This window comes from Lepidochelys olivacea (genome assembly GCF_965140295.1).
Source record: "Lepidochelys olivacea isolate rLepOli2 genome assembly, chromosome: 11".
Taxonomy (NCBI): Eukaryota; Metazoa; Chordata; order Testudines; family Cheloniidae; genus Lepidochelys; species Lepidochelys olivacea.
Genome location: NC_140421.1, coordinates 42,474,806 through 42,495,660, shown reverse-complemented (window position 1 = coordinate 42,495,660; position 20,855 = coordinate 42,474,806). Strand labels below are relative to the sequence as shown.

At 42.5% G+C, this 20,855-nt stretch overlaps 1 protein-coding gene and 1 long non-coding RNA gene across 2 annotated transcripts in view; one reads left to right on the top strand and one right to left on the bottom strand.

Annotated features, from left to right (window-relative positions):
* The window catches only part of CIRSR (corepressor of RBPJ and splicing regulator), a 45,549-nt gene extending 28,349 nt beyond the window's left edge, over positions 1 to 17,200 (top strand). Inside the window, exons 8-10 of the mRNA XM_084643586.1 lie at positions 12,236 to 12,342; positions 13,877 to 13,962; positions 15,659 to 17,200. Coding sequence (XP_084499712.1) covers positions 12,236 to 12,342; positions 13,877 to 13,962; positions 15,659 to 16,361 — 896 coding nt within the window. The 3' untranslated portion in view covers positions 16,362 to 17,200. The remainder of the gene's footprint in view (positions 1 to 12,235; positions 12,343 to 13,876; positions 13,963 to 15,658) is intronic.
* Positions 2,054 to 18,898, bottom strand: LOC311528497. Its single transcript, XR_014713613.1, has 3 exons — positions 18,800 to 18,898; positions 11,534 to 11,643; positions 2,054 to 2,466 (listed from the first exon to the last, which is right to left on the bottom strand). It is a non-coding gene; the product is annotated as an uncharacterized lncRNA (long non-coding RNA).
* Between the last annotated feature and the right edge of the window lie 1,957 nt (positions 18,899 to 20,855).

Sequence of the window (20,855 nt, the reverse complement as noted above, 5' to 3'; positions counted from 1 at the left end):
GGCCAGATGCAGCCCTTCATACATTTAAATCCGGCCCTCGAGCTCCTGCCGGGGAGCAGGGTCCAGGGCTTGCTCCACTCCACATGTGTCGTGGCTCCACGCTGCTCATGGCGGCAGCAGCAGCATGTCCCTCCTCCGGCTCCTACGTGTAGGGGCAGCCAGGGGGCTCCACACACTGCCCCCTCCCCAAGCACCGCCTCCGCAGCTCTCATTGGCCGGCAACCACAGCCAATGGGAGCTGCAGGGGCAGCGCCTGCAGATGGGGCAACTCGCAGAGCCTCCTGGCTGCACCTCCACGTAGGAGCCATAGGGGAGACATGCTGCTGTTTCACGGAGCTGCTTGAGGTAAGCGCTGCCCAGAGCCTACACTCCTGACCCCTTCCAGTGCCCCGACCCTTCTGCCCTAGCTCTGATCCCCTCCTGCTCTCTGATCCCCTCGGTCCCACCCTCCTGCACCCCCAGCTGGAGCCTTCACCCCCCCCACCCGCACCCCTGCCCCAGCCCGGAGCCCCCTCCTGCACCCTGAACTCCTCATTTCTGGTTCCACCCCAGAGCCCGCACCCCTAGCCAGAGTCCTCACCCCCTCCCACACCCCAACCCCCAATTTCATGAGCATTCATGGCCCGCCATACAACTTCCATACTCAGATGTGGCCGTCAGGCCAAATCATTTGCCCACCCCTGGAATAGAGGATGGGATTTTCAAAAGTGAGTTAAAAACATATGTCCCATTGACTTTTCTCTACCTGACTCCACAGTCTCCACAGATATTTCATCTTCGTCTATTGCCAGGAGGAAAATCCTCAGAGTTGCCTCCGTAACTTAGCCACATCTAAAACCACTTTGAAGGATTCCATGGTATCAGAATACTCCGGGTATTGGCAAATCTGTTTGGCCAAAACCTTCACAGTAATCTTTCCCAAAAAAGGAAGGTGAGACAGGGCAATTATTGTCAAGATTATCTGCATCAAGAGACAGTTTCTTAAACAATAGCCCCCTAATAATTGCTTATTGAAGAAATTTTGCCATTCTGCTCTCCCCCAAAGAAGCACTGACTAGCTCCACCAATAATAGTGTCAGTATCATCCCACTCAGTTTAACCACCCATGAGAGACACTGACCCAAATAGAGGCCCTAATCTGAAGTTCATGAAGCACTTTCAGGACTGCAAAGGATAAAACTAATTTAAAGTCAAGGATAGAAGATGTTGCACTTACTATTTTCCCCCACAGTGGGTATGAAAATTACTCCATCAAAGTGCATATCTCATCTGAACTCAATCAGTCTTCTCTGGGAAGTAGTAGAAAAGTTGAGTGAGAAATGCTCAACTTTGTATTAGAGGAAGTAGCCGAGATACATTAGGTTGTCTTGACATGGAATGTTTTCGCTGACTGGGACTTCATTGTCCTTGTGGTGGAGTGAAAAAGAGCTCTGCTTTTATCTCAATCACAGCCATGACCTAAATTCAAAAAGTCTGTCCTGTGATCAAGCTCAGTTTCTGATTTCCACCACTGGTGCTCAACTTTCTTCTTTCTCCAGTGACACAAAGGGAGGGGGACATTTGAGAGTATTTAATGGTAGAGACTGAAAAAGTGTGTTCCAAAAAGCTGTTGGGTAGAATAATTCATTGGTTTTTATAGTATACTTCCTCCAAGAATTTTAAAATCTAGCTAATTTTCTTTCATATCCAAGGACAGACCAATTAAACAGGTCTTCCACCTCAAACTGTGAGCCCTGACCGCCAACCATAGGAAGCAGTGTTCTGGATCTCTAATTCAAACTCCAAAATAAATCCACTGTGGGGCCAACTAGGTATATTTAGTGAAAGCCCACCAAAGAGACAGCCCTTGGTTGTTAAGAGCTCTTGAGTCAATCTTGCCTTCATAGTCGATTAAGGTTTCAGAGTAGCAGCCGTGTTAGTCTGTATCCGCAAAAAGAAAAGGAGTACTTGTGGCACCTTAGAGTCTAACAAATTTATTTGAGCATAAGCTTTCATGAGATACAGTTGCATCCGAAGAAGTGAGCTGTAGCTCATGAAAGTTTATGCTCAAATAAATTTGTTAGTCTCTAAGGTGCCACAAGTACTCCTTTTCTTTTAGTCAATTAAGTCACCCAGAACAGCAAGACTTTGTGACTTCAGATCTGAAAATAATATGATCAGCTCATCCTGGTGACCTGCACAACTAAATACTTCTTCCCATTGCAATCCAGTCCAGGGACTCCTACGCTTTGCTATGTAGTTTTTGACCAGTAGGATTGTCTGGTTTGTAAACATAGGTTGCAGAGTTTACATTGAATAGGTAATCCAGTAAATCCCTTGTCTTTTCTTTAGAAGTTGCTGGAGGGACCAGGTCTAAAGCTTGATTGATGATAGTTATCAGTTTCCCTCGGTGAAATATAAGAGCATGTTCTTAGAATCACTGCTGCATAGGAAGCAAAGTAGAACAGTGCTGTAGGTTTATTCCATCTGAAAAATACAATTTTGGAAATATTACAGTAGCATGTAATCTCAGGTCCTCTTTGGATAGGAGAGAGTAGACAGTTTGCTTTTTGCCAAACGTTATTCCAAAAATAATGCATTATTCAAACGATACCATCTCGTAGATCCATCAGCATATATCTGTGGAGGCTCTATAATGATGGATCTTAGGGTTGTTCCTTTTAGAGTAAAAAGAACACACATTTAAACTAGAAACTGTCCCAAACCAGAACCCCCATTCCAGCTCCCTTCACCTGTGTGAAGTCAGCATTGCCACACTAGTCTGTTTCTAGTTCGGCACTCTGGATCTGTACAACTTCCACTCCGAAACTTGAGGAAGGGTTTGGATCTGAATTTCATGGTCTAATCTAAACAATCTGTGCTTTGGTAAAACCTGCATTATATGCAAACAACTAGGGTGCACTAAAATGTGGCTAATGTTAGAAAAGTGACTGTAAAAATGACACCTGTTAGCCTATGGTCAGTGACTTCCCTATCAAATTGTCTGTTCTGAATCAAAACAAGATTCAGTAAATGCCACTACTATGCAAGCATAACATGATGTCTGAAAATCAGTTACTGTATTCTGCCCCTGCCTCTGATGGGAATGAGTTATGCTTTCACTGCCTCTTACCTCAACACTTTCAATAGGTAGTCTAGAATCAAAACTTAGTTGGTAACTTAATTGATTGCATGTAGCAGAACAATTCAGCTTGGTCTTCTGCAGTGCTGGCAGAAATGAAAGCTTTTGTCAGTAAACTAAGCAGGTATTATCAAGACAATGCATCAGGAGCAGATAGGAGAAATAACAAAGTGCTGTTTTGGTAGTCACTAGTGACCAGAAGATTGATTTTGTCCATGCTACAGTTTGGACTATTCTAGCAACCACTATATTTTATTTAATTTTCCACCACCATTGGGGAGAATTTGAAAACTATGTTTTAGACCACTTAAATGTAGGCCTACACTTTAGCCAGCATTATTCTAATAAAAAAGAAATCCTTGTCCACATTTGTTAGTGGAAACCATGATAGCAATTACTATGTACTAAATACAGTTGTTGGCTCTGTGACTTCAGCCATAGTGTGGACAAGACCTAAAAGGAAATAGTTTCAGACGTAACTTCCAGTCTTCTTGTGTATGGAAGGGGAGAGGCCTAAATGGGGAATGAGAGAACTTGTAATTTAGACCTGTAGCAAGTGAAATACAGGATTTTTTTTTTACCTTTGTTGTTTAATAGAGATCATCAGATTGAAGTACAATCTGAGTGCAACCATAACAACAGAGCATTCAGATTTCTTCTGATATTTAATTGAGATCAATTTAACTGAATTAATTGGGACTAAAATCTCTCATTTCACACTTTATTAAATGATTTCAGTTTCCACATTTAATACTCTTTTTCTGGGCCAACTGAATTGTCTGTATTTTTTTTCTCAAATAGTAACTTTAGTAGAAGAAACATTTCAGAAATAAGCCCATTTTGAAATTTCACCTGAAATGTTTTCACGCTGCACTAGCTTTATCGCAGTAGCCCCAAACTTCACACATTCACATGACAGCTCAGATGTAGGCCACACTGTATGTTTTATTTTAAAATGTTTGAGTTATTTCTCTTATTTGCCATAACCGGCTGCTTGAGCCCTACAAAGAAAAGCTGATAGAACTGTCAAGTTCCCCCAGCTATTTCCATTCTTTGCTGCTGCTGGCCTGCCTCCATGACTCACCGGTTAGGCAGGCTGAGCAACCATTGAGGTATTCTAAGATAGGCTGGAGGAGGCAGAGAGCAAAGCAGAGCTATCGGGGTCAATGTAGCTTTGGACCCCATCTGAGGACATGCTCACAACCTAGGTTCCCCTGCACTCAGTAACCCTTTACCTCGCCCTTTCCATGGGAGGGTCACTCTGACACATCACAGGAGACTTAACTGTGCAAGGAGAAACTATTTCTAGCTATTAGGACCATGAAAAAAATAAGGGTCTTGTGTTGGATCTCTGGATGCATCTTAAACTATGGAGCCTCTTCTGTGTGACTCCATAATGTAATTTTAATTATGCATAAAGGTGAACTGTTTAGCCAATTGTCATCATATAGAGGAAAAAAGTCTGGTACCATTCTGCAATGACCTGCTTGCTATATGAAGACAATCGCTTTTATGGCGATACAGACCTTTATAGAAATTTACAATTTTTATTTCTTAAATGGGTGTCTTCAAAAGTTTTTATGTAACTTATCTCTGTTAAGATGTAGATTCCAGACAACAAGCTGTTTGCCCAGTTCAATAATAGTTTAGGTACTGTAATTGCTTTGTTTTAAGAAGAATAAAAAATGGCAATGATGAAACAGATCATTGTTTGATGTTATTTTCAATTTTGCTGATAGATGAACGTTGAGTGATTATTGAAAAAGGGTCTTAGCAATCAGCTCTTTTTATAGGATTTTTATGTCTAACTTTCCATAAACTGGTGACACACAGGACCTTTTCACCCAACTTCCATGCCAACTTCCTCCAAAGTGGTCATTTGTATCCAGATTTTTGATATAGTTTGAGGAGTTGCTGATGTCAGTCTCTGGTTTGCAAACATCAAATATATTTTAAATTGCTGATTTAAGTGAAACTTTTCCAAGTTGATTATCACTAAGGATGGCCAAATTCAAATGTAATTGGATCAAGTTGCAGGGCTCCAAAATAGCTTTTACACTGGACTTGTCCAAAGTCCTTGGGGGAAGATGTTGCAAGGAGGAGTGAGCAAAGCTTGCCAACCATAAGAATCAAGGGTAAAGCTGACACCCCTAGTCTTTCAGATCAACAAGCTACTTGAGGAATAAGAGTGACGTCGCAGATCCTATAAGGCCAGTAACTTTGATGAGATGAAGTCACAAGCACCAACAAAGAGGCCACTCCGGCCTTTGATCAGTCTCCCTGCACCCAAAGAAGGTCTGCTAGCGAGAAGCACTGTGCTAGCAAAATATCACTGCTTGGCTACTTAACTGTAGATTCGGCTCCTTTTCAGAGAGTCAGATAGCCCATAAAGTCCACCTGGGGAAGGTGTCTGGCAACAGCCCTAACTTTTGTCTCATTAAATTACTCATGAGAGTGTGGTTGATGTTTTAAAAATCCTGAGACTTGAGATTGTCACCTGTAACTTCTGGTAGTTTCAAACTTTTCCTTATCAAGAGTGTATTGTTAAAGTCTGTATTCTAATATCTTCAGGCAGGAGTAGAGGGGAGAAGGGCAGAAAGGGTGAGCCAGCTCACAGAAATTTAAAATCTAAGGAGGAAGCTTTTTAATTGTCTCTGACTGTTCCAGACACTAGAGAACAATTTGCTTTCAGTATTAAGCTTCTTAACCACTCAAATTATAAACCTGATAGACATTGGTTAGATTCTTTAGTTGGGATTTATAACCAAACAGCCACCTTCTCGGACTCTGTCTTAGAATTTGTAAGGATGGATGATTTAACTGCAGTCCAATATTGAGGCCAGTTTGTTAATTTTGATATTGATTTGATAGTTGTATTGCTTTATTATTTTTTTATGTATTACTGTAGCTCCCAGGAACCCTAGTTATGGACCAGGACTCCATTGTGCTTGGCACTGTGCAAACATATATCCTAGTTCATTTAATATTATTCAAAATAGTTTAGTTTTGGTTACATTTTATTTTTGTGTTTTAATAAAATTTATAAAACTGATGCTGAATCACATTTCTTTCAGTTAGCAACCTGTGTCCAGAATCTTTGAGGACCTGGCTGGATACCTGCCAGTCAACCCAAAAGCCTGACAAGCTCCACTTAATTAGTCTTTGGTTCTCACAGCTACAATTACTAAATAAATACACCACCAACACCTGAACTAGAACCAAGTCTACAGATCCAAAAATCATAGGCCTCTACCTTTTTAAGACAGAAAAATCTCTCCATTATCTGGCAACTACAGCGAGGATTCTTACACACACTGCAACCAGCCATTATTAGGTAACATACTGTGAATAGGTGAGGTTCCTACACTGCCTCCCCCACAACACAGTACACTTGCACAGCAGGGGCTTGTTGAGAATTTACTCCTGTTCCTGGGGTGTGCTTTTATTTTGCAGCTTTAGAAATGTAATATGTATAAGAAAACTTCAAGGCAGGAGTCTATTTACAGTTTTCCATTAACCCTCATTCAAACTTCTTTTCACTGTTTTATCCCTAGGGCTTCCCCCGACAAGATTTCGTGTCCTCCTCTTAGCTCTATCATTTTAAAGAATCTCAGCTTTTTTTTCTTCCTTAGTTGATTCTAATGAAATTCACCTCATCTAGCTACAAGCTAAATCAGCAAAATAGTTCTGCATTTCCATCCAGGGTCATAACATCCGGCATCCTGTTTCACTCTATCTGTCATACACATGCCATAACCTTTCATCAGAAATATAACCATCATTAGTGATGTTTTTGTAATTTCAGAGCAGTTTCTTCAAATGTAACCTGAGCAGAAGTTTGCAGTAGATTTAAATATATGGGAATTTTCAAGGGGTACTAACCAGATATTTCTGAGCTAATGGAATCTAGAACACAGTTACATTTGTCAAAATTCCAAATTAATAATTTTTTACAGACTTATAACTAGTTTGACCAGTTTTCTTCAAAGTTTGCAGAAAATTCTCCTTTGTCTTCAGAGCAAACCTGTCAATTTCAGGTTAAGCTAGTTTCACTAACCAGAATTATGTAGAATCGCAAAATAAGAATCATGTTTATTTTATATGTTTCAATTTACACAGACTAAAAAAAGGGAACCTTTCCATATGCTGTAGGCACCTTTGATATAACTTCAGTGTAACATACCTATAGATCTAATGTTGCTTACCTCCTTTAAGCGCTGATAATTATAGTAGAACCTGGTTCCAATCTAAAATATTACAGATTGGTGGAGCTATGAGCATGGCTCCATAGTTTCTTTTAAAAAAAGTAGAATCTCATACTAGTCTAATTCATTTTCTTTTCAAGTTTACCTTCCACGGGTTCTTACTTTTCCCAGCAAAGTTAATAACTTGCTGAATACAGTTAGTTTTCTTATGCTTTTAGAGAACAGAGATGTTTAAATACACTTTTGGGTTTATCTGATTCTGAGCAGTCACTCAAGTAACAACTCTGGCCTTAAATTCCAACCAAAGTCAATTGGAGCTTTGTACAAAAATCAGCATAAGGATATATTCCCATAAGCTTTTTATGCAAAGAAGAATCATAGAATATCAGGGTTGGAAGGGACCTCAGGAGGTCTAGTCCAACCCCCTGCTCAAAGCAGGACCGATCCTCAATTAAATCATCCCAGCCAGGGCTTTGTCAAGCCTGACCTTAAAAACTTCTAAGGAAGGAGATTCCACCACCTCCCTAGGTAACGCATTCCAGTGTTTCACCACCCTCCTAGTGAAAAAGTTTTTCCTAATATCCAATCTAAATCTCCCCCACTGCAGCTTGAGACCATTACTCCTTGTTCTGTCATCTGCTACAACTGAGAACAGTCTAGAGCCATCCTCTTTGGAACCCCCTTTCAGGTAGTTGAAAACAGCTATCAAATCCCCCCTCATTCTTCTCTTCCGTAGACTAAACATCCCCAGTTCCCTCAGCCTCTCCTCATAACTCATGTGTTTCAGTCCCCTAATCATTTTTGTTGCCCTTCGCTGGACTCTCTCCAATTTATCCACATCCTTCTTGTAGTGTGGGGCCCAAAACTGGACACAGTACTCCAGATGAGGCCTCACCAGTGTCGAATAGAGGGGGACGATCACGTCCCTTGATCTGCTGGCAATGCCCCTACTTATATATCCCAAAATGCCATTGGCCTTCTTGGCAACAAGGGCACACGGCTGACTCATATCCAGCTTCTCGTCCACTGTAACCCCTACGTCCTTTTCTGCAGAACTGCTGCCGAGCCATTCAGTCCCTAGTCTGTAGCGGTGCATTGGATTCTTCCGTCCTAAGTGCAGGACTCTGCACTTGTCCTTGTTGAGCCTCATCAGATTTCTTTTGGCCCAATCCTCCAATTTGTCTAGGTCCCTCTGTATCCTATCCCTACCCTCCAGCGTATCTACCTCTCCTCCCAGTTTAGTGTCATCTGCAAACTTGCTGAGGGTTCAATCCACACCATCCTCCAGATCATTTATGAAGATATTGAACAAAACCAGCCCCAGGACCGACCCTTGGGGCACTCCACTTGATACCGGCTGCCAACTAGACAAAAGAAGAAAACAGTGTAATTTTTTTAAAATTATTATATGCAAAGAAGGCCAGAGATCTTTTAAAACTAAACAAGTTTAATCCTGGAAGACTCTGGCCCCAGTTCTGAACTGTACCTCTTTACTCCTTGGGGAATTCTGCACCAAAAAATTCAAAATTCTGCAGACAAAATTTGAAAAACTCTATAAAATTCTGCCTATTTTATTTGTCAAAATAACACAATATAATCACACCAGTTTCGATTATTTTGGTAATTTATTTCAAAATACCGGTCAGCAAGTATGTCTGTCACAGTGCAAGTAAAGTAAAAAAAAGGTGCAAGTAATGTTTTTTTGACAAATAGATTCCTTACTAGGCATATTAATACAGAACTTTGAGTAATTCATTTGAACTACAATACAGAAACATATTTCCTGCACTCCTCAGAAGCAGTGCAAAGGCTTGTGGGAGTTGGGGGTAATGGAGGACCTGAGGGAGAGGGAAGGATTGTGGGAGTGAACCTGGAGGGTTGCTGGGTGTGGGTGGGAGAAGTATGGAACAGGATTTTTTGCAGGGGAAGGGAGGAATTATTAGGTAGTTGGTGAGCCTCCCCACATCCCGAGCCTCTCCCATTCAGTCAGGCACATCTGCCCATGTCCCTGCACCCCACCCACCCCCATGTGGCCCTTCAGCCCCCCTCCCATTCAGCCCCTGGCTCAATGCTGTCACCCCACTAGCTCATGAGTGCACTCCCCATTTGTTTCCCCGCCACTAGCCCTTCTGAACCCCAGCAGCCCTGTGTGCCCCACTCTGTCTGTCCTAAGCTGGCTCTGTGGGCAGGGTGCTGTGATGAATGCAGCTGGCTGCTGGCTGTTCTGGGGCCACAGCGGCCTGTGGTGGGTGAAAGGTAGAACTTCAGCACTTCTTGGGCAGAATGTATATTTTGCTTGAAAAATTTTTTTTGCACCAGACATGAATTCTGCACATGTTCAGTGGTGCAGAGGTCCCTCAGGAGTACCTCTTAGAAGGTACAGCCTAAGCAAAGAGATCAAGGAGATGAGAGGGAAAGGGGGCTGTAATTCTCTCTTGCACCTCTCAGATCCTGAGCATACCTGTAGCCTAAGACAGCTACCCCCCAAAGACTGCTCTGATTAATGGCAATTTTGAACAACCTCCTATGGGCCACTCTGCCAGTCTAGAGAATAGTTGGAGTGCTTTGAGCTCAGCCACATTCCCCTGCCCCCCATGTCTGACGTGCCCCTGTGCCACAGGCATCATGCCACCAGGTCAGTGCTGCCAGAAAAGCCCCTTAAGAGAATATTCCTTGGTGGGGTCAGATAAACCAGTTCTTTGGCCACTTTACAGCAGCTGAGCCAACAAAAACAGAGCTATAGCAGGCTGCTTTATGGATGGCTAGGTAACTAACAAAATCATGATATCACAAGTACCAAGAGAAATACAGTGATTTAGTCAGATTGTTCAAAACTGGATTTTTTTTTTGCCTTTTTTCCCTTAACACCTATTTAACTTCAAATACCAGGTGAGCAATTGGGAGAAGAGATCTCTTTGCAAAAGGCTGAATACCCTATGTAGCCCATGAATGGAAGGCTCAGAGAGCTCCACTCTAGCTCTACTCCACTCTAGCTCATTAGTTCTCCAGCAAAAATAGGAAAGACAAAGATTTGAAATTGCTGATATTTTTACAGCAAAAGAAGGAAAACAAGGAAAAAATCTTAAGAATCTTTCAGACTCCTTTATATAATAAAAAACAAATTAGCGCATGCATTTATTCTCTCTCCCTCCCCCCCGCTTGGGGAAAATTTGGACAAGTTACCTATATTTGCTGTGCCTCAGTTTCTCCTATCTGCTGACTGGGGATAACTTGTTTTAATTAATTTAATGTGTGTAAAATGCTGTGAGATTCTGAAGAGGGCAGGAGTTCTAGAATTACTATTTTATTCTGTCAGTTGGTGTATCTCTTCCATAGCCACATTTCATGTTTGCTAGCTTAGAAGTGTCCTTCTGAGCTTTGGTCTGATTAAACATTTTGATTTCTCTGCTATGGTGAAATCTGCCATCTGCCTTTTCATGTCTGTTGCGCTAGTGTGTGTGCCTTTCTCTCACCCATTCTGAGGTCATTGTTTTGCCCTGTTTAGGCTATTGTAATGCCCTTTTTGTTTGTTTCCCTGTATGCATCATTAAAACTTCAGCTGGTACCAAATTCTGTTGCTAGGTTTCCATCTAGTGTAAGCAGGTACCAAGATTATGCATCAGGAGCAGATATGGATAAGCAGAGCAAGGTTACAGCAGCAGTTCTGACTCGGTTACACTCTCTCTGCCTGTCACATTCAGAATCAGACTCAAGATGCTGCTCTTGACCTATAAATCCCTTCCGAATCTTGACCAGATTATGCTCTCTCTGGGCTGCTCACACCTACCCTTCCTAGGGCTGGCTCTGAGGTCATTATCTGCTGGCCTGTTTATCTCACTGGCACCTAATTATGCTGCAGAGTATGTCTGCCATTTCAGTTATTACATCTCTCTGAAAATGCCAGTCAAAAGGTATCCAGCATAGACACCGTTTCAGACAAAACCGAAGAGTAAAATCTTTCCCCTTTGCATCCAATTGTTAATGTGGCATTACAAGTTGTGTAATTAAAATATATTACAATATTAGTAAGTTTCTTTAAGGTTTGATGGCATACTGAGATGCTACGTATGTTGAATTTCTGGTGAATGGCTTATATCAGTATGATTAATCTATCTTTTACCTAATAAATCAGAACAGCTCTTTCACAGACAATAGTTGCATGTTTTGTTTGCAGATGTACATAGCCTTTTTGGTATTGCATACTCACCATGGCTCTGATCTGTACAGTGACAAGCATGCACAGAAATGTTGAGGAGTTAGAACTCATGTTGATGTTTCCCGCCTCTCCTCAGTCAGTATTTAAAACAAAAAACAAAACTGAAAGAAAATGTAAACAAGATGATCAGTACATGCATATTATGTACCTCTGGTCTCAATTATATTTTAGAAGAAAAACAGTCTTTGGTATATAATTCGTTCTTTAAAAATCATTTCAGAGAAGTCCAATTACAAAATAATAAAAATGTACGTGAAAGTTTTAAAATGTGTATTGTATGGTTATGAAAAATGCTATAATATTCTCTTAAAAGTGTGGTTTCTTATTGCTTTTGGAGAGAGGAAGTATTAAAAAGTCTTTAAGTTAATATGTCTGTTCTAGGCTTCCTATATTTTTTTTGTACTACAGTCAAAAGCATACAACCCGACAATACCTAAATATATTGTTTTCAACATGACAAAGTTACATAAGAAGAGAATCCCCTTGCACTTAAAGAAAAATGCAATTATTTTCTATTCTGAATCTCCAGACTGCTGTTTTAAAAAATCATATCTGATTATTTGCTCAGCAGAAGATTATTGAGTTGATTTAGCTGTGATTTTACTTAACAAAATTTCAACTGAATTCCTACTGTGGAGTCCAAAAAAGGTAGAGATATAAATGATACATTCAAACTGTGATTTTTGTGAACAGGGCCATCAATGCACCCCTCAGAGCTAATAGCGGAGATGAGAAACAGTGGGTTTGCACTGAAACAAAATGTACTGGGGAGAAACTTGACCGCAAATGATCCATCACAGGTAATGATCTTTTTATCAGTAAGCTGAAAATGTCTGTAAATCTAAATGTGATTGCTTGTGAATTGCGACTTAACATTTTTTCCAATATGCATATCCATAGGAAAGCTGGATAGATCTAGCAGTGGAAAATACCTTGAAATGTATTGTGTTTTGCTGCTTAGTTTTAGCCAAAGTGACAAATCTGAAATGATTTTTTTAAGGCCACAGTTTAATAAATTAAATGTCTCCTCTGGATGACTAGAAACTGAATATGTCCCAGAAGGGATGATTTGCGCTCCTGCAACATGCATCTGATGTGATACGTGCTGCCTGCAGGCTTACCCCTGAACTGGCTTTGGATGAAACCAGAGGAAAGCATGCAAAAAATAACTCTCTCTATTTAAAGCTTTTTATGTTAATTTAGTTTTATTATATAATTTTTATTTACAAGACTTTAAATATGTAATTGTACTTCTTTAGACTTTCACATAGTGCCTATTTCAGACTTGTAGGTGCCTTAACAAAAATGTGAAATGCATAATTTATATACACTATCCAAAATAGCAAGCCCACCATAAAGCCACCTCACTCATATAGCAAGATAACTGAACTACCAGGCAACCAAGTACGGGGGGCGGGATGACTTGCGAATCAGGGACTGGACCGTACCTTGCAACCCTTCCTAAAAAGCCTGAGTAAACAGACAACTGCTTATGTTCCTTTTTATGCACATACGCAGCACTCTTTGCCTTTACAGGAAATTATGTACTCAGGAGACAATCTAGTTTATGAGATTAGTGTTAAATGTGTTGCAAAGTTCTCACCGGTTTTTTAGAAAAGTCGCATATGGAGAACTTATGTCCTAGTTTCTGCCCTGTTGTTGCTCATGAGTTAAAATTAAAAATGTGAAGCGTAAGAAATTGGGTATTCCAGATGCATGTAATTCGAAAGGAAGGGGGTCTTAAGAATTCCTAAATTTAAATCTGACCTGATTTTTAGTACTGTGTTGTCGTTGTGGGTAGAAAATACAGTTGCAACATATTGTATTTGTATAGCACTTTACAGACAATAATTTAAGCATTATGGCACACTTGTGAGGTGGATGGGTATAACACCCATTTTTCAGTGAGTAAGCTCATGTAGAAAAAGGTTAAGTGATCTGCCTAAATTTCTTTGTGGTTCAGTGGGACTTGCAGTTTCCCATCCACCAACCAATGCTTCCATCTCTTACACTAGACAGAACTCAGGACAGCTTTCCCTAAATGGCTTAGCCTGTGGAAACATTATAGTGTTCACATTATGGTGCTATATGGTTCCTGTACTCTGACACCCAACTCCTTTTAAACCCAATATAGATTCCCTCTTTGTAGCAAGCTAACTGCTTATTTTCTCAAGGTTGCTATTGGGGGTGTATGTGTGTGTGTTCATATACATAAAATCAAATTCTCACACACCTTTTAATGTTCATAATATTTTAATACAGGAATCATTAATTTGAAATGCCACCTTATTTTTATTTAAGGATATGGTATCTTATTACTTTTTCTCTTTATAGGAATTTGTTGCAAGTGAAGGAGAAGATGACCCAGAAGTTGAATTTTTAAAATCGCTGTCAACTAAACAAAAACAGAAACTTCTGAGGTAATTTTATCGCAGTTGCATGGCACTTATTCCTATGAGTTTAGCAATATATAGCCAATAGCTTTTAACTACAGTTTTCCATCTACTGAAAAAAAATCAATTTAAATTAATCTACACTTGACTACCACACTTCGTATTATGCAGCATGCTTATTCATCATTTTGTAATCCAATTGTAATGCAGTTTTAATGGCTTTATTTTCACTTCATATTTAACTTTGAATGCTGTGACACACACACTAACTTTGTATATGCATCAGCTCACAGAGGACAATGTCAATTGCTATTTTAAAATATTTTACACTCCATTGTTTACCATGCTCTCTTCCAAGATTGAAAATTACATTTCTTTCCTTATTGATTTTGCACTTGGCAAAGCTTGACGTACTTCCTTTGTTCCTAAGGGAGCTAAACTTAACCTTTCTTCTGTGTATCAGCAGTGGTGTTACAGTTTACCATAGCCCTAGAATTAGGATTAGCCAGCAGAGGGAGTGCAGGATATTTTTGTGGTTTCCGAACAAAGTTTGTTTTTTCTCTGCTGCTGCCTTGTTGCTTTCATATGCTGAAGGGGAAAGAAGGTTTTACATTTCTTCTCTAATTTTGTGTGTCCTTATTAACCAATTTTGAATCACTGGCTGATAGATGACACAGACATCACTCTTATTTATTTAAATATAATAACTTAAAGAAAAGTTAAAGGAGCACTCTGTGAGCATTGTGAGGTCCAAAAGTGTAATTAACTTTAAATAAGGAAAACAGTTTACACTATTTATGAGGGATAATTGTGTGTGTGTGTGTGTGTGTGTGTGTGTGTGTATATTACACACACACACACTCTCTCTCTCTATATATATATATATGCATGCATGTGGTTTCAGTAATTTAACCTTTAATAATTTTGTTTGGATTTCTAATGTCCCAAACACAGTTTAAATTACTGTATATTTTTAAATGCTTCAGTTTAGCTAAGTGTTTAGGTCCTCAGTGATTTTAAGCTTCTTAATTTGTTTTAAATCCAATGAAGGCAGTCTAGGTAGCATGTCAAATGTAGTGGCTGACTCATTGATAAGAATTAACAAAATAAGAGTGACCAAGGGCTTAAAATTACAAAACTGGGCAAAAGCAGTTGAAATGAAAATAAATGTGTTTGCTTGCCTGATAGAACAGTGTACTGTTGACTAGACATTTTACACCTCTGTTTATGACTGATAAGAACAGCTTTCTGGAGAACTAACATTGGGGGAAGATTCTGAAAGGCACATGTAGCAGATAGGCTCCTAACTTCCACTGAGGGCCATTGGGAGTTGGGCGCCTAACTGCTATTTGTGCCTTTGAAAATTTTCCTTGTTATATTACAGAGTCAAACCAACAGAGCCAGCTCAAAAACATCAACTGGTTGCACTACCAGTTGTAAGGCCCAGGTTCACATTTCTTACCCTCACCTTCCTAAATGTGGTCCATTAAAAATTACTTCTTTGTAGTTCTGAGGGATGGCTAAATGGGAGCTACATTTTAAATACTTCAGTTTAGTTTGAGATCAGAAATTTAAAGCCAAAAGTTCAACATGCTTCGTAAAAAAATGTTGCGTGTTTACTGCGTACTGTCGTTTTAAGTATTGACTGCACAAGAAGGCAGTGGTGCTACATTTTACCTATCTTTAAATGCTTGATTGATCTTTTTTATTTTCAAAATAAAAGGAAATTGGATCGTCTGGAGAAGAAAAAGAGGAAAGACAGAAAGAAGAAAAAGCAGCAAAAGAAGAAAAGCAAACGTAAACACAAGAAACATAAGATCAGCTCCTCTTCCTCCTCCTCCAGTGAGACTTCAGTAAGCAGCAGTGATAGTGAGACTGACAGCAAAGCCATACAAAAGAAGATGTATTCTAAGAAAAGAAAAAAAGACAAGTTTTCAGGGGCTAACAGCAGTGATTCAGAAGGGAAGACAAAGACTAAGAAGGAAAAACTTTATGAACAACCCTCCAGTAGTCACGGTAACAAGGACAAAGATAGGGAGAAGTGTAGACTTTTAAAGCAAGATAGTTCTGGGGAGAACAACAAATGGAGCTCCTGTGAGAGTGAAAGAAAGTCCAAAAGCAGAAACCACAGCACAGACAAGAGAGAAACTGAAAGAAATGAGAGGGATAGCAGAAGCCAAAGCAAGGATGAGAGGAGCGGGAGAAGCTCTTGCACAAGTCACAGCAATTACAAGCAAAGGCAGATAAGAAGACGACAAAGTCGAAGCCCCAGTGAAGAGCAGCACAGGAAAAATGAAACCAGAAGCCACAGCACAGATGCGTACAGAGAGAAAAAATGTAGAGAGAGCGGTGGAGACAGGTGCAATAAAGTAGACCATAAGGAAAGAGGCAGAAACAGCAGAAGCAGAGAGAGAAAATATAAATAGTGTGGGTGACTGGTGCAAACATATCTTCCTTTTGGTTGAGTACCTTTAACCAGGGTTCAGTCAGGCATTGCTTTCTTTTTAAGAAGTTACTTTTCATTTTCCAATTCTTGTAAATTGTCATGTCCTGCAAAACAGCACCAAATCCATTCATTATTTGGGGATATTTGTAAGTTAGATATAAATATTATGGTATTTTTGTAGATATATTTTTGTTGGTGAATGTTTCTTGTATTTGTGTAACAAGCCCTAGACTTTTTGTAAATTATACTTCCTTTGTTCAGAAATATTTTTAAAATACCAGTACATGATGTGTTAACGTTTTGTAGAGTATTATTTCTTCTTGCTTCTGAGATGTAACACTTTTGGAGGAGCATGGGGTAATTTTGGAAGAGTCCCAGGATTTGTATAACAATGCCAAACATTATTTGACATAATTCAGGATAAAAATCACTGCTTCATACTAGATTATTTTTGTACTGAAACTTTTTCAGAGGTTTCACATAAGAGGGCAATTTCACCAGTTAAAATAACAGACAGACATATTTCCACATAAGTGTATAGCCAACATTTTTTGACCTCCTGCAGTATCTAACTTAATCAGGGCTATCTAAACATCTTGAATCCCTGTTGGTAGATGCTAGTACAGTGTTGTTATTGTTCAAGAATTTCTCAAGACATGAAAAGAATATTCACCCTTTCAGCTGTTTCCAAGGTATCTCATTGTGTGCAATAGAAAGTTAAGGCAAATGCTCATTCTTGTGTTGTCATGCAGCAGTTTACTTAACAGTTGTGGGATTTCCCCCCCCCCCCATATGTCATGAGGATGAACTACCTTAATAAACTGTTACTTTCTATAACCAGTATGAATTGCCTAATTTTCCAGAGTCCCTAAGTCATTTCAAAGGCACAGGCAGGAAAACCACATGTTTTTCTGCTGCAAGGAGAATGTCTTTACGGTTTTTAAGAACATGGAAAATGGTTGAGTTAGCAGTAAAATGGTGCAATCAGGCTCAGGCAAGTAAGTTTTCCCCCTCTTCACTACAAATGGAGGGTTGTAGTTCTTTAGCTGTCCCACCTGCACATTTTAAAACTGCCAGGCAAAAGCTTTAAATATCATATGGAGTTAAAATGCTGTAGAAGTGATTTGACCTTTTAAACACGTTTGAAAGTTTTCACCCTTTCAAACATGTCAGGCTTTTCTTCTTTAAATACTTGCACCAGCTTGCCCCTTAGGCCCTTGGCAGTGCTGATATTAATGGGAATTGAGGGCACTCAGCACTTGGAAGGATTGGGCCCTAAATTGATCCATAGTATTTGCTTGTAAAAGCTGTCATTTAAAAGGGACAAGAGGCAAATTTGATAAACTTGGGGGGAATCTTTAACAAATAAACCAAACTGTTGGGAGAAATGTTGGGACTCACTCCGACTGCCCAGTGGTAAGATGTAACCTTTTAAAGCACATTCCATTTGACTCACAGAATATTAACAAAGTACTCTCAGGCATATCCACCTAAATATTGGGGGTGAGGCACCAACAGAATCAGGCACCTTTGCTACCACGTGGCATTTATTTTGTTTCAAAAGGTCTGTAAAACACTGTGCACCAGTCTGGAAAAAACACACAGCAGCCTGGATACAAGGTAGAAGCCAGGGTTGCTCTCTCCAATGTTTGGGTAGTTGGGGAAATGGCCTGTTTTGGTATCCCATTGATTCATTTTAAACTGTGTGTTTTGAACCCAGTTTGAAAGGGCACAAGGAATAACAACCAGCAGGATGTGATGCTCTTCTCTCTGAAGAGCTCAGTCTGTCTCTCCATGAATGTGCAGTGTATTTTGTTGCACATGACAGACACAGGGCCTTGGATCTGCACTAGTGGCTTGCCAGCCTTGCAGCTTGGCTGTAATACAGCTACTAACTTTCTGGTGCAGACAGAAGGAGGAAGGGCTCAGCCTTTGGATCTGCACTAGTGGCTTGCCAGCCTCTGTTTGTAGTAGGCATTTGTGTATGCTGTGTGTGTTTGATTTCTGTTTGCAGGCACTTCGTAAAGTGTATGAGCATCTGACACTGCCTTTGTGCCTGCAAGGAGGAGGTATTAGTCTGTGGTTAAGTGGTGTGTATCTGTTCTGCTGGCTGGCTGTTCCCTGTCTGCAACCTGGAAAAGACAGAAACAAGCAATGTAATCTTGGAAATATATGGGTAAGAGGCAACATCGGGCAGGCTGATAAATCCAGTATTTTTGTTAGTTACCTGCTCTTCTGCCTTCAGCAGCAAGCGGAGGCAGCTTTGGGAAAGGATTCACACTGGGTCAGGCGAAGAGCCTTGTTGCCCTTAACATTTTCTTTAGCTCAGTTCAAACTGACAACCCAAGGGAGGGGCTGGGAGCAGCCCCAGCTCCCTGTTTGGCAAAGCTGCTCTTGAGAAGGGCCTGATTTGCTTACCTGAGGCTACAGAGCTTTTAAAGGAGGGCAACCAGGGTGCCTCAAACCTAGCGCAAAGGGGCCAGGATTCCAGAGCGGCCTGTTGTCAAAAGCCTCGAGGGAGCAGCTTGAGCTTGGCCTCCAACCCCGTCGTTGTTCCTGCTCAGAGCGGAGGGAGCGCGCTGGCGCGCCGGCCCTTGGCGCCCACGGCACCTTCTACTCCCGCCCCAGAGCTCCAGACACACACAGCGCGCGGGGGCCCCTGGCGCCGCGCATTGGCTCTTCCACGCAGCCCGCCCGAGGCCGCCGAGCCGGCCTGCGCGCCCCGGGAAGCGTCGCCCCACGGCTACTGCGCGCGCAGGGGATGGTGGAAACGGCGCCATTTGACACTAGCGAGTGAGCTCCGGGAGGAGGTGCTGTTGGCTCACGAATGGCCGGGGACGTCGTCTCCCGTTTGCAGCGGGACGGGATTAACCCTGAGGCCGGGCGCAGGATGAATGGCTGGTCGGTAAGTCCCCAGCCCTCGGGAGCCACTCGGGCACAAACCGGCAGCGGATTTGCTTAACCCGCAACGTTGAAGGCAGCTCCCCTGCGAGGCAGGGGCTCTGCAGGCTGCGGAGACGCTCTCGCTACGTGAACTCTGGGCTGGGAGTAACTCGGCTCCGTGCTAGGAGCAGGGGGCCTGGGGACTCGCCAGCCCCGAGGTCATCGCCCGCTCGTGAGCGGACCGCATGGAGGAGGGGGAATGAACAATGCCTGTGGCACTGGCGCTGCGGGGCCAAAGGCCGAGTCTCCCGCTGGCTCCCCTCACCGGGGAGGGGTGTTAGCCGGGGCCGGTCGTGTCTGGGAGTCCCCGCCCCCACGCCTGGGGCGGGGTGCTAGACGGGGCCCGGCGCTGCAGGCTGCGAGCAGACCGCGCCTTGCCCCGCCTCAGGGAAAGTTGTGGGAAGTTCGGGGCCGCAAGGCGCTGCTGTAAACAGGCGAGTTCGTGCGGGGAGGGGACCCCTCTGCTTGCAGCAAGGCCGGGCAGCAGGGCACCGTGCAGGGGAAGGTCCCCAGAGGGCGCGGTGTTAATGGGAGCTGTAGTGGTCAGGCAGGAGCCCCTTTGTCATCAGCCAGAGCGGGAGCCCGGGCCGCTGTGACCCTGCGGGGCAGCCCCAGGGCTGCCAGAGGAGGGGCCGCCGCTCCAGAGACTGGGGGCGGAGGGGTGTCAGACCTCTGCCCCGCGCCCGACCCCCAGGACAAGAGGCCGTGCTGTCATGGCCCTGTGCTGCTGGGAACGGCCTCGGCCAAGGCTGGAGCTTCTCGGGCCACCGCTGTGCTTCCCGCGGGAGCCGAGCCAAGCCAAGGTGTAAAGTGCCCCACGAAGAGAATATTAGTCTCCTCCTCATAGGCCCCCGGGCCGCAGCCCTGTCAGCTCGCAGGGCTCCAGCTCCCCTCCAGCTCGCTACCCCCGGCTCCCAAGGCTGCTGGGCCGGGGGGCAGAGACCGCCCCCAAGGTTGAAGCCCCTGGACAGTCTTTGCTCCTGGGAGGGGAGTTAGCCCGGGGGGGTTGTGTAGCCCCACATGCAGGGCGTAGCGAACAGGTGAGTGGCCCGGCCTGTTTCAGCTCCCCAGCTGCTCACGGGGAGGCGGCTTCCACAGGTGAAAGGCGGCTTCCGCTTTAATTTCGGCAAGTCTCCTCCTGTTTGTGCTGTAACAATGGAGAGGCTTAACTTGTCATGGAAACGTGTTAATTAGGTGCGGAATGACAGTGATCAGCAGGAAAACAGGGCGTTTTCCATTGTGCTCCCATTAGCCAGAAGTGCACATTATGGTCAAAATGAAGTCCTGGCCCTTGCCCCGGTGAAGTAACCGCAAGTGCAAGGGCGCTACTCCGCACCCTCCAAATAGGGGTCGATTTTTCTTGTAATTTTAAGATGACGATCGAGTTAGCATTGTTGGTGTTCGAGGAACTCGGAGTACCGACATCTGGATCATATTTTTCACACTGCTCCATTTTCCCTGTAGCTCTTGGCGCTTGGAAAACTGATCGCTGAAATTTATGGCGAACGAAAATAAATTACTAATTTGAAAG